Genomic DNA, 13,848 nt, shown 5'->3' on the forward strand with positions numbered 1-13,848 from the left:
CAGAACAATACTCTGCTTTTAACAGAGGGTAGGCAGAACAATACTCTGCTTTTAACAGAGGGTAGGCTGAACAATACACTGCTTTTAACAGAGGGTAGGCTGAACAATACACTGCTTTTAACAGAGGGTGGGCTGAACAATACACTGCTTTTAACAGAGGGTGGGCAGAACAATACACTGCTTTTAACAGAGGGTAGGCAGAACAATACACTGCTTTTAACAGAGGGTAGGCTGAACAATACACTGCTTTTAACAGAGGGTAGGCAGAACAATACACTGCTTTTAACAGAGGGTAGGCAGAACAATACACTGCTTTTAGCAAGAGGGTAATAATAAACTTTATTTGTATAGCACCTTTCATACAGAAACTGCAGCTCAAAGTGCTTCACAACAGAAAAAAAGACGGGCATAAAATGTTCACATAAAGTGCAGACATATAAAATCACAGTTTTTCACATTAGGATCAAACATCCCAACAGGCCACCTTGTTTATGGTTTGATTCAGTTTTAAATAGACAATAATAAAAAGAGTAAGATAAAATGGACAGAGTAAAACAGTGCAATAGTGCAGTGCAATAAAATAGTAGAATAGATCAATAGGCTAAAGGCTAAACGGTACACTGCTTCCTGTTAAGCCTTAAGGTCCCCCTATAGGACCCCCTGCTTTTCTTCATCATAAATCGATCAATAGACCGTATTAGATCCCCAATTATCATATCATTGGAAAGCCACACTCATTGGCTACAACCCTGTGCAAAGATTTCGAGATCGCCAAATGATTGACGGAACTAGAGCCCCGGGAGTCGGGGGTGGTAATGTGTACTTTTGCGTACTTTGGGGCACGCCTCACATATCGGCATGTAACTCGAGAACCGCTGAACGGATTTTGTCACCTGAAAGGGCAATCGACAGGCAACAAATAGGCCTTAATTCTGTCTATATATTGTATTAAAAGAAATGCACACCCGAGCCACTAGAGGTCGGCAAAGAATTGTCCACATGTGGGCCCTTGGATGTTAAGAGGTTACTGTTTTTAAATATTTTTTTTTGTAGCAAAGAGTAAAGACCATAACCCTATCAAAAACAGTAGTCAAAGTGTATATTTTCATTTTACCGATGTTTTATACGATTGATCGGAAATACGAATTTATCGAAAAACCGCAAGGAAATGACTAAATCCAGATTCAACCCTGCCATTGGAAATAGGAGCATTTTCCCTATCCATAGATGTATGATTTGGCCATAATAAGGTCAAGTTCAAGGTCAAATATGAATTTATAATTAAAATCGATTATCATTAATTACTGTATCTACAAATCCTTCTGTTTAATAATCTTCCCTTTATTCATTTGCTTAGATTTTTTGTACACATGATCTCAATAAGGTGGTGAATGAGCTCAGTGAGCATTTTCTCCTACCCGTATCAATTTTTGATCAAAGATGCAAAAATCATAAATCATAATTTATATTCTCCTTTTCTTCATTACAATTTACTCAGCCTAGTAACAGACACAATATTTCTGACACTGGAAATACATACCCCCAGGTCCCTAGATGTTCCTAGATACCAAGAACATGCAAATTGACCTTGCAGAAGTGGAGCAATCTTCCATTTACTTAGGCATGTACCTTTAGGCGAAAACGGTCTACAGATTAACAGGTTGGGTAGGCTGAACGTACACTGCTTTTAACAAGGGTAGGCTAAAAGGACACTGCCCCCCCCCCCCCCCCCCCCCCCCACCAGTGAGAGACTTCACAAATGAAATTGATAAAGACCATGAAATGATGGTACATAATATGCTAAATCCGAATATGAAATGAATGATGAATGAATGATCATTGCATTTATACAGCACTTTTCTCTAGACTCAAAGCGCTCTCCACAATGGCGGGTGGAAATTGCCTCCTTCACCACCACTGGTAGAACCCAGGCTCAATGGCTGCCAGACACTGGCACCAGGCACGCATCACACTACACAATGGCTGGACGGCTCAGGAGACAGGGATTGATATCAGCCAATTAAGGGGCGGGGGGGGGCATTGATGTCAGAGACCTGATTGGTAATTTTGGAACGTCGGGGATCGCCCTGCTCTTTGTGATGGACGCCTTGGGTTCAGAATATAGCATGAATGTATCATAGCAGGATGGATAATGCTCAAATCTTGGGCCCCATCGCTGACGAGGAGCACGTGAGGGTACCCTGCCAGGTAGCTAGATGACGGGGGGGGGGGGGGGGGGCGGGGGGCTCTGGAGCACTGGTCTCCTGCCAGCTCGACTGCCACCCCTTTCAGACGACGAGGCAAACCCAAGCGGACCTGTGGTGGTGGATTATGATTTATCAATTATATCGTAGATGGATCGCAGGAGACACACTGAGGAAATGAAGGACACAATGAGCTTCAGTAGAGAGAGGGGTGGGGGTCCGTAGCCCCTGGCCTCTCACTTAGGTGTGAAAGTCACGCCTCACTGCTGACATCGACACATATCACAACCTCTTGTTAACATTCTCCAAAACCATTACTAATGCCAAAGCTTCTTTCTTTCACCATAGGATCGAGGCCTCTGCCAAGAATCTTCGCAAACTGCATGCTACCATGTCCTCCCTCCTCACTCCCCCCCCACCCCCCCCTCCCTCATCTTTCTCTGCCGAAGACTTTGCGATCTTCTTTGAGGAAAAAGTGGAGAACATCCGCAGCTCCTTCTCCCAACCCCCACCCATTCCAAATGCTGAATCGAGAACCTCATCCTTCACTCTGTCATCTTTCTCTCCCATTACAGAAGCCGAGACCCTGACACTGGTAACGTCGAACCGTCCGACTACATGCCAGCTGGACCGGCTACCTTCCCCACTCCTCCAGACCATAGCACCAGACATCCTCCCATTCCTAACTGCAACCATCAACTCCTCACTCAACTCGGGGGTGGTCCCCACCTCCCTAAAACAAGCCAGAGTCACGCCCCTCATAAAAAAACCATCCCTGAACCCTACCGTCATAGGCAACTACCGTCCTGTCTCTCTTCTCTCCTTCCTTTCTAAAACACTTGAACGTGCTGTATCCAACCAACTTACTGCTTATCTCTTACAGAATGACCTCCTAGACCCTAATCAGTCAGGCTTCAGGACTGGTCACTCCACAGAGACAGCCCTCATTGCGGTCACAGAGGCACTTCACTTAGCAAAAGCGAAAGGCCTCTCCTCTGTCCTGATTCTCCTAGATCTATCTGCAACCACCAGATCCTCCTCGCGGCCCTCGCAGGAATGGGAGTGGCTGGCTCTGCGCTGACATGGTGGTCATCATACCTCAATGACCGCTCCTACCAAGTGTCATGGAGAGGGACCCTGTCGGCCACCCGCCCCCTGCGGACGGGTGTCCCCCAGGGCTCGGTTTTAGGACCCCTTCTCTTCTCCCTCTACACTAAATCACTGGGTAACATTATCACGTCTCATGGCTTCTCCTACCACTGTTATGCCGACGATACTCAACTCTTCCTCTCCTTCCCTCCCTCAGATATCCACGTCTCTGAGCGGATCTCGGCCTGTCTGTCCGACATCTCCGCCTGGATGACGACCAACCACCTCAAACTGAACCTAAGCAAAACAGAATTGCTCCACCTGCCGGCCAAATCCTCCCCCCTGACCGACCTTTCCATCACAGTCGAGAATGCAGCTGTGACCGCGTCCCCGACCGCCAAGAACCTTGGTGTTGTCCTTGACGACCAGTTGAACTTCTCTGCTCACATCGCAGCGACAACCAGAACCTGCCGATTCCTCCTGAGCAACGTCAGAAGGATACGCCCCTTCCTGACAAAAGAAGCCACCCAACTCCTCGTCCAATCAACAGTCATCTCCCGCCTCGACTACTGCAACGCACTGCTCGCTGGCCTCCCGGCCACTGCCACTAAGCCTCTTCAACTCATTCAGAACGCAGCGGCCCGCCTGATCTCAAACCTACCGAAGTCGGCCCATGTCACCCCACTTCTTAGGGACCTGCACTGGCTCCCCATTGCTGCACGAATCCGCTTCAAGGCCCTCGACCTAGCATACCGAGCGGCAAAGGGAACTGCTCCCGCCTACCTCCGGTCAATGGTCTCTAACTACACACCCTCAAGACCCCTACGCTCTGCATCTTCTGGCCGCCTCAGACCTACTCCTATCCAAGCTCCGGGAGGGTCATCAAAGAGAAGTCGCCTATTCTCAGTCCTTGCCCCACAATGGTGGAATGAACTACCCACCCCAGTTAGGACAGCCGAAACACGTCCAATCTTTCGCCGTCGACTAAAGACGCACTTCTTCAACCATTATCTGAATTAAAAAAAATAAAAATAAAAAAATCTAACCCTAACTAACCATACTGTCATGCACTTGTCCTAATAAACTAACCTACACTGTAGCACTCAACACTTTGATGAACATTGCTACTCAGCTGATAGAGTTGTGCTCTTCCTGATGGCTTGTCGTACAGAACTTGTAAGTCGCTTTGGATAAAAGCGTCAGCTAAATGACTAAATGTAAATGTAAATGTGAACTAAGCTACTGTTTGGGGCAACCGAGAGGATTCCTCGACAGGTGCCTGGCGTGAACGAGGGCAAGACGTGACGGTAGGAGGGTTGATAGCCGAGCAAATGTAGCACGTGGACTTTGGACTTTTTTTTTTATCTCAGTGGGAGGAGATGAAATGGAATAAGAGAATCATGTGATAAAGAGGCAGGGAGACACTCAACACCAGCACTCCACTGACATGGAAAGGACACTTTAAATTAGAATAACAGGAACAGTGTATTGCACTACCAAAGCTAACTAGCATGTCCCATATGCTCTGTAAATAACTATGTACAGATACCGAGATGTCACTCCATGTTACCTGTTACCGGTTACTGCACAATGTTGTTTTCTTCTTTTGATTCTATTATATGTACCACTGTATTGCACATCGTTGCGGGCAAGACCACCCGCATTTCATTGTATACCTGTATGCCGTGACAATTAAAACTTTTGACTTGACTTGACTTGACATCGTGCCAGCTCCCGCCCTGGTCGCTGCGCTGCCTTAGGGTCACGCTCACATTTTAACCGGTACCCAACTGTACCTTTTTTCGGTACACTGTAATAACTTTAATTCAATTTAATAAAAAATAATAATAGTACATTTTTATCCAAAGCGCTTTAAAATGTATGCCTCACATTTGACCCATTCACACACACATTCACACACCAATGGCGGAGGCAACCATGCAAGGTGCCAACCTGCTCATCCGGAGCAGTTAGGGTGTAGACTATCACATTGATACATCAAGTCACCAGCCACTTCTTTTCACCTGACAGCGAGGAGTTTCACTGGGAGAGCGTCACACGTGTGGAGGTTCACTTCACATCTTCCCCCCGATCCCCTCCCTGATGAACAGGCGCCCCGACCGACCAGTAGGAGTCGCTGTCGCAGCGACCAGGACTCGTACCCCACCGGCTTCCAACCCGTGGACACTGCCAATTGCGTCCGTAGGGGCGACTGACCGAGCCGACGGTACTGCTGGCGCCGGGATTTGAACCTAGGTCTCTGTGGTGGCAGGCGAGTGCTTTTAGAAAGTGATGGATTGACTGGAGCAAACACAATTACCCAATTACATCATCTCCCCCACTGTACAGTCTGTCCCGTAGTGTGTGGGTGTGTTTCTCTCTGCCCAACAGCTGATGTTAAAAGTCGATGGAACAGTGTTTTTCCTCTCCGGCTTGGTCTCATGGCAAGACGTCTGAGAACTGGTGGCTCACTGGAATGGGCAGAATGTGAGACGAGGGGGGGCAGTGGAAATGATCATTATTGTTTTTTTTTTTTCACCATTTTGTGTTTTGGCCCACGGCCCGGCCCGCTATTTAGAGAAGCTGTTCTGAGAAGGAACCACCTCACCCCCCTCCCCTGGAGCTTTAGAGCACACGGTCATAAAGACGAGCCTTGGGACAAAACAGAAAGCCGTATTGTTTCCTTTTTAAGTTCAAGCATCGTATCTTTTTGCACTTCCAGATGATGCATATTTAAAATTGTAGGTATGGTAAGAAACTGTAGATTTTTAGAGATGACCAATATGGCTGTTGTAGCCTAATAATAATAATAATTTGCTAGGTTCCTGTAGGGCTGGGCGATATGGAAAAAAAATCATATCGCGATAACGATATGATAATGTTATCATATTTCTCGATATCGATAATTATCGAAATTGTTATAAGTATATATATATATTAGTGCTGTCAGGCGATTAAAAAAATTAATCTAATTAATTACAGTATTTGTAATTAATTAATCTAATTAATCGCATTTTAATCGCATTACCATTTTATGCCTCATATTCTATATTCTATAATCATATTTCAAATTGCATGTGTCCGGATGGCAGAATTCAGTACTGTATCTACAAAACCTTCTGTTTAATCATCTTCCATCTATTAATTTGCTTAGATTTTTCAGGTCTGGTCAATTTGAGCATGGTGTTATTCGCAGTCAAAGATAAAAAAAAATGTATTGATATTCTCATTTGGTTCATTACAATTTACTCAAAATAAAATGTTCATTCAATCAATCACCGCGCAGATTGATTGATTGAATGAAAATGTTATTAACAGATTGCAGAATGGGTACAATACAGTACGGCTCAATACACACAATTGTTAAGGGAATGCAGACCAGAGAAAGACTTTCGTCTTGTTTACATCAGGGTCCCCCATTTTCAATTCATAATGAATTGTAAGTAAGGGTGCAACTTGCACTGTGCAATCCATTCTTTGTGGATCTAGCCCACAGTATTTCTGACACTGGGAATACATTCCCTGAGATTCATAGATGTCCCTAGAATCAGATACCAAGAACATGCAAATGGACCGTATTAAAAAAAAAATCTGTAAATGTGTATTCTACATGCTTATGGAATGAATGAGATACAAAAAAAATATTATTATAAAAAAAAAAAAAAAAAAAAATGTTGTAATTAATTTTGAGTTAATTTTCATAACGCGATTATTTGCTGTGTAATTAATTAATCTAATTAACGCGATAAACTGACAGCCCTAATATATATATATATATATATATATATATATATATATATATATATATATATATATATATATATATATATAAAAAAATATATATATATATATATATTTTTTTTAAACAACAGATGTATGTTTATTTTGCATTTGTCGTTGCCGCCATCTTTAGTGTTACATCCCCTCACACTTCAGTTCTCAGGCTGCAGCTGGTTTAAAAGCGAAAGTAAACAGGCTTCTCTGCTGGCTGTGGCTCCAGGGGAGTTGAACAGTTCTGGCTCTGCTAGTTTATTTTCTATCTTTTGGCGCTTTTTTGGTGGACAAACCACCGCACATGTGCACCGTGACTCGTGACTGGAGTCTAGTTCTGCTAGCACACATAGCCTACTGTGTACAGACGGTTTCAAACTGTATTTTAAATTAGAAAGCAAACAAAATAAATGGACAAGTCGAGAAAAATAAATCTCAATTTGGTCAGTATTGTCATTTGGACAAGCAAAGCCATTACTTTAAGTTGCAGGCAAGAAAGACAAGTCTGTCCACTGTCTCTGGTTTTAAAACTGCCCTGTTGCAGGTCCAAAAAAAAACATAAAAAAAAAAAACGATTTTTCGATATATATTTTTTTCGATATCGATTATTAAAATATATCGCGATATTTATGGTTATCGTTATATCGCCCAGCCCTAGTTTCCTGACACTTATAACGATATCAACAGCCTCCCTGTGCAGTAGGCCTGGTTGCCAGGAGACCATGGAGCTGTCCAAAGAGAAAGAAGGCGTGTCCTATTTGTCAAAGGAATGGCCGTTATCGGAAACGTCCCTCCCAACGTTATCGCTTTCACATAAACACCCATTCAGTAAGGCTGCGGCCTCACTGCACTTATATTCACTTCTGCATTTAGTCCATCGATCAAGCTGCTTTGCACTGTACAATGTATGAAGGTGTGGGGGGGAGACATTGCATTTCTCTAATAAATACACTGAATATCCACCACATTCGTTAAGGGACATAAATGAGAGATTCAACCTTGGTGTCTTGGACAATGGACATACTGTTCACCAGCAGTCTGGCAGACGGGGTAGGGCCTTGAACAGGCACCTGTTGTAAACCAAATTGACGGAAATCATAATCTTGGTCAAAACAATTGTCATATCATATTCCAAACTGTACCTGTTCGCTGTCAAAATATTTTCTTTTGAGCTATTCGCTGATTATCTTCGATTTTGAATACAAAGAATGGATAATAACGTTGGCATATGGAGAGTTAACTTCTTGACTGGGTCTGACTTCTGTGCCTCTCTGGACTGCATTGTGGACTGCATTTATATAGTGCTTCTATCCAAAGCGCTTTACAACCTATGCCTCACATTCACCCGTTCATATTCACACATTCACTCACCATGCAAGGTGCCAACCTGCTCGTCTGGAGCAGTTAGGGGTTAAGCGTCTTGCTCAAACAAAACACTGTTCCACCTAATATAATCAGTGCTGAACTCGATGGTCCTGAAGGGGAGTAGTTATTTCGATGTAATCGGTGCTGAACTTGTGTTTGAGAATGTGAATCTTACAACGACGGCAGTTCCAATAAGATGCAAACGGGGATCAAGATTTTGTGACCAAATGGTCACAGGGGACGATGGTGAGGTTGTTCTTGGCGCGCTGCTCAGGCCTCCTGCTGTGGGTTTTAATTTAGAGAAGGGAGCCACTAGTGGGGGGTAGTTCCTGTTCGTTAGAGCACTGTCTGTCATCCGCCTAATTGGTTGTTCAAACTATGAGTTGGAACCCCTAAAGGGGGGTTGTAATAGCATATATTCATTTGACCGAGTCTGGGTCCTTGAGCGAGACCGCTTTGTGTGTGTGTGCGTGCGTGCGGTCGGAAGAAGCTTAAAGAACCGCTGGTTTCCATGATGCTAGTTTGTCCATTTTCACAGATGTTCATTTTATGTACAAACCACAATACACACAAACCTCCTACACTAAACTGTAAACATTTTGCATTTGTTCGTTTTTTTTAAGGAGAGTGAGCTGTCCACTGCCCTCAATGTTCTTATTTTTATTGAGACAGAGTAGGGGAGACACAGGAGAGAGAAGGTTCTTGATTGAGACAGTAGGAAGGCTGAGAGGGAGACAGAGTAGAGGAGACACAGGAGAGAAGGTTCTTTATTGAGACAGTAAGACTGAGAGGGAGACAGAGTAGGGGAGACACAGGAGAGAGAAGGTTCTTGATTGAGACAGTAGGAAGGCTGAGAGGGAGACAGAGTAAGGGAGACACAGGAGAGAAGGTTCTTTATTGAGACAGTAAGACTGAGAGGGAGACAGAGTAGGGGAGACACAGGAGAGAAGGTTCTTTATTGAGACAGTAAGACTGAGAGGGAGACAGAGTAGAGGAGACACAGGAGAGAAGGTTCTTTATTGAGACAGTAAGGCTGAGAGGGAGGGAGAGTAGAGGAGACACAGGAGAGAAGGTTCTTTATTGAGACAGTAGGAAGGCTGAGAGGGAGACAGAGTAGGGGAGACACAGGAGAGAAGGTTCTTTATTGAGACCGTAGGAAGGCTGAGAGGGAGACAGAGTAGAGGAGACACAGGAGAGAAGGTTCTTTATTGAGACAGTAGGCAGGCTGAGAGGGAGACAGAGTAGGGGAGACACAGGAGAGAAGGTTCTTTATTGAGACAGTAGGCAGGCTGAGAGGGAGACAGAGTAGGGGAGACACAGGAGAGAAGGTTCTTTATTGAGACAGTAAGGCTGAGAGGGAGACAGTAGGGGAGACACAGGAGAGAAGGTTCTTTATTGAGACAGTAAGGCTGAGAGGGAGACAGAGTAGAGGAGACACAGGAGAGAAGGCGTGTGCTTCCAGAAGTGGGGGTCGTCTTAACCACTACATCTCTGGTAGCGCAACATTTTCCATTTGTGCAATTTCCCATACCGAACATTCTTTTCCCAGGAGGCGAAGCGTTGCTTGTGTGTTTATGTACAGGAGAGGAGGAGGAGGAGGAGGAGGAGGAGGAGGAGGAGGTATCCTGGATTAAGTGGATTTGTAATGATCGTGTATATAAAGAATCCCTATGGGTCAACTACACTTATTATTAGTGACTCAGGCGTTCCTTTCCTCCTCCCTTCCTACTCCCTTCCTCCTCTCTCTCTTCTCCCTCTCTCCTCATGGCTTCTATCCCTGCTGCTTCATTCCGATCCAGCAGAGGCAAGACGGCACGTGACCCACAATGCAAAGAAACAAAAACGACAAGTAATTTATACTTGCATTGAGTCTTTATTATTTTATTTATTTCCATTGATTCTAATACAAATGAGCAACGTGTACAGTTTCTTCTGACCTCTCCTGGCAGAGCCTGCGGTGTGGCCAGCAATAGCAACTCCCCAACCCACATAACAACAGAAAAATGTAAACAAAGTGCAATACCAAGCGAGCCTCTGTTGCCTAGAGATCTCAGTTTGAGGGCGTTACAGATTCTACTTGTACACTGATGTACACGAGCTAAGAGCTGAATCCGAATGGGAATATCTTAACTTCTTAAATATTTAACCTAGAAACACAAAGATCGGTGGTAGCGACAATATTTATTTAAATGGCAAATTCCACCTCTGTGAGATGGTCTCTACAACACAACAAAAAACATTTTCTTATAGCAACTTCCTGTAATCACATAACCCGGCTATAATCCATTATAAATCTAGCTTCTTAAAATTAGCAACTGAATAGTCCGATCTGATACTTAAGTGGAGGCTGTTCAGGAGTCATGGGGCAGTGACTGCACAGTCATCTGTTGATGTCGGCTGTATGTGTGTTACTGAGGAGGCCAGTGTTGGTACAAGTAGAGTCTATGTCCGGATCAGAGGGTCTCAACAGTCATGATTTCCACTAGTCCTGTGTGTTCCACCTCCCTTAGTTCATCCTGTGGCTCCAACTGTGACCTCACTGTCCTCTCCTTTCTCTTCTCTCTCTCTCCTCTCTCTACCTCCCTCGACCTTCTCTCTATCTCTTTACCTCTCTACCTCCCTCGACCTTCTCTCTCTCCTTTCCTCTCTATCTCCCTCCCTCGACCTTCTCTTTCTCTCTATCCCTTTACCTCTCTACCTCCCTCGACCTCTCTCCTTTCCTCTCTACCTCCCTCCCTCGACCTCTCTCTCTATCTCTCTCCTATTTACCTCTACCTCCCTCGAACTTCTCTCTCTATCTCTCCTCCCCCTCTCTCCTCCCTCTCAACTCTACCTCCCTCTCTCTCTTTCCTCTATCTCTGTACTCTCAACTCTCTACCTCCCTCTCTTTCCTCTCTATCTCTACTCTCTCCTCTCTACCTCCATCTCTCTCTTTCCTCTATCGCTGTACTCTCTCTCCTCTCCTCTCTACCTCCCTCTCCTCTATCTCTATCTCCTCTATACCTCTCTTTCCTCTCCCTCTACTCTACCTCCCTCTCTCCTCTATCTCTCTCTTTCTCTCTCCTCTATACCTCTCTTTCCTCTTCTCTCTCTCTCTCCCTTTCTCTCTACCCCTCTCTCTCTCTCTCCTCTATACCTCTCTCTTTCCTCTATATCCCTCTCTCTCTCTCCTCTCTACCTCCGTCTCTCTCTCCAGGTGGGCGTGTCTGCTCCTTCTCTCCCTGCATAGAGCAGGTGCAGAAGACGTGTCAGGCCCTGTTGGAGCACGGCTTCCAGGAGCTCAGCACCCTGGAGGTTCTGCTCCGGGTGCACGACGTCCGCACCGTCAACCTGCCGCTGCCCGACTTCGGCCCGGACGCTCCGGACCGGACGCTCACTAACCCTAACCACGCCTCGGTCCCCTGCAGGACCACCACGGACCCCAGGGACATGGCCGGGCACACCGGATATCTGACCTTCGCCACCAAGTCACGGACTTAAAGGGATGTTTGTGGGGGGGGGGGGGGGGGGTGGTATGGTACAAGGCTGGCTTACCAGAACCCTTTGAACCCTTTCACTAGCACACTACCAAATGGTTAACCCTGCGACACTACAGAAGGTTAACCCTTTCACTGCCACACGACATAATGTTACCCCTTTCACTGCCACACTACAGACGGTTAACCGGCTGTAGTGTGGTAGTGAAAGGGTTAATGCTCGGATAATAATTTGTTTCAAGTCGACGGTCAAAAGACTATCTGTGCTGAGATGCCTGGTTGTTGTTTTTTCTTCTGGTCAGACGGACCTTTGACCCCAGGAGCCATAGAGCAAAAGCTCTCGATTATATGGGAGATGTTTTCAGGCACTTGGAGATGGAACGATGAGGACTTGAAATTGACAAATGGGGCAAAATGAGTTTGGATAACGGTGGCCTATAAGGGACAACAATATAATAATAGTTGGTCATTACTGTTTTCAGAGTTGCCCGAGTTTATTATCTCAACATGTGTATCTTGTCCTTAACACATTGGGTGCCACGCCCCTTCCGGGAAGTGCATAGGCTCATGCCACCCATTAACCCCATGTAATCGGTCACCTTGTTTGTAGAGCTAAACCTATATTTTATATTATAGCTATGGATCCAATATCATTGTCAATTGACAGTATGAACCTTCCGTTCAATATGCCATAAAGAAATATTTATTCCATCGATACGTTCCTGTTTTATACCGTGGTGAATAAGTGTTATATCGGAATGATCTGGGATTCCTGTGAGGCTATTTATAAGGCGCAATGCTAATAACATTAAATCCATTGGCGTTTCGTCCCTACACACGCTACAGTTAAAAAACCAAATGCATATGATCGGTATTATGTTCCATCCTGAATGCATGAAAGGGGGGGGGGGGGGGGGTCGTTTGTGATTAATTGATTGCCAATAACGGCATTCGTTATTACCACAACATACACTGAACTGGGGTATGGCTATGAAATCCTTGCACGATCAAGCTGAAATTGACGTCAAATTGCTCTTACCTTTGGCCGGTTGGATTCCAAAAAGAATTTTCCAATTATTTGATCGCCATCTGGTAGATCATAATTTGGCACACGCCATAACGCTATACAGCATAATGAATCCGGCGTCCCAAAAAGTATTCCATGCGATCTGGTGAAGCCCTCGCTTCAGACTAACAGAAAAGTCCGCCCGGAGCGTAGATCTACGTTTCCGGCACTCAACCGCTGGGCCACAGAAACGAGAATCTACGTTTTTGGCAACCAAAGGGTTAAAGTTCACTTAAAAATAAAAAAGAAGCCCATGAGATTAGTGTGTAACTGATTAATTTCTGTTTCTGTTCATTCATTTCACTCTGTTGGTCGGTCGGTCCACAGTTCTCGCCTTAGACATTCTCGCCTGAAAACATGCCAACAGCAGACACCCATCGACTTCCACTAGCATTGTTAACAAATGCCAACAATGTCTGCCTCCAGTCCACCGTCTCGAAAAACAAGTGCTTTTTGGATTAACTGAAATGACTTATTTTGTGACTAATCAGATCAAGTATTAAATAAGGGGAACTGTTCCTTTAAAGGACTGTTGGGGGGGGGGGGGCGGGGCTAATCTCGTAACCTTGTTGTTGTCCCATGATTATCTGTGAAAAGGCATTCTATTATCCTCTCCTTCAATACTGGATAAGTGTCTCTATTATCCAGCCACATGATGGAGAAACAAGGTCCAGGTTTAAAAAAAATGCCACAATTCCCATTTTAAAGGATGGGTTAATAACTAATTTAATTATAATTTCTCTTTAAAAAAAGATGTTTTAGACTCGGGCCATACTAGTTCAAGTTTGTTTATTATTTGTCACAACAAAATACAGAATACTTTATGATGAAATGCTTGTTTCTGTAGGAAAACCAGGTTAAATGTGTCCATAAAGAC

General features: G+C 44.7%; 1 protein-coding gene across 1 annotated transcript in view; it reads left to right on the plus strand.

Moving 5' to 3' along the window:
* Positions 1-11,916, plus strand: part of trmt61a (tRNA methyltransferase 61A) — a 44,956-nt gene extending 33,040 nt beyond the window's left edge. The window contains exon 4 of the mRNA XM_084308852.1: positions 11,626-11,916. Coding sequence (XP_084164978.1) covers positions 11,626-11,909 — 284 coding nt within the window. The 3' untranslated portion in view covers positions 11,910-11,916. The remainder of the gene's footprint in view (positions 1-11,625) is intronic.
* The last annotated feature ends 1,932 nt before the right edge of the window (positions 11,917-13,848 follow it).

This window comes from Notolepis coatsorum, assembly GCF_963971535.1.
Source record: "Notolepis coatsorum genome assembly, chromosome: 2".
NCBI classification, from domain to species: domain Eukaryota; kingdom Metazoa; phylum Chordata; class Actinopteri; order Aulopiformes; family Paralepididae; genus Notolepis; species Notolepis coatsorum.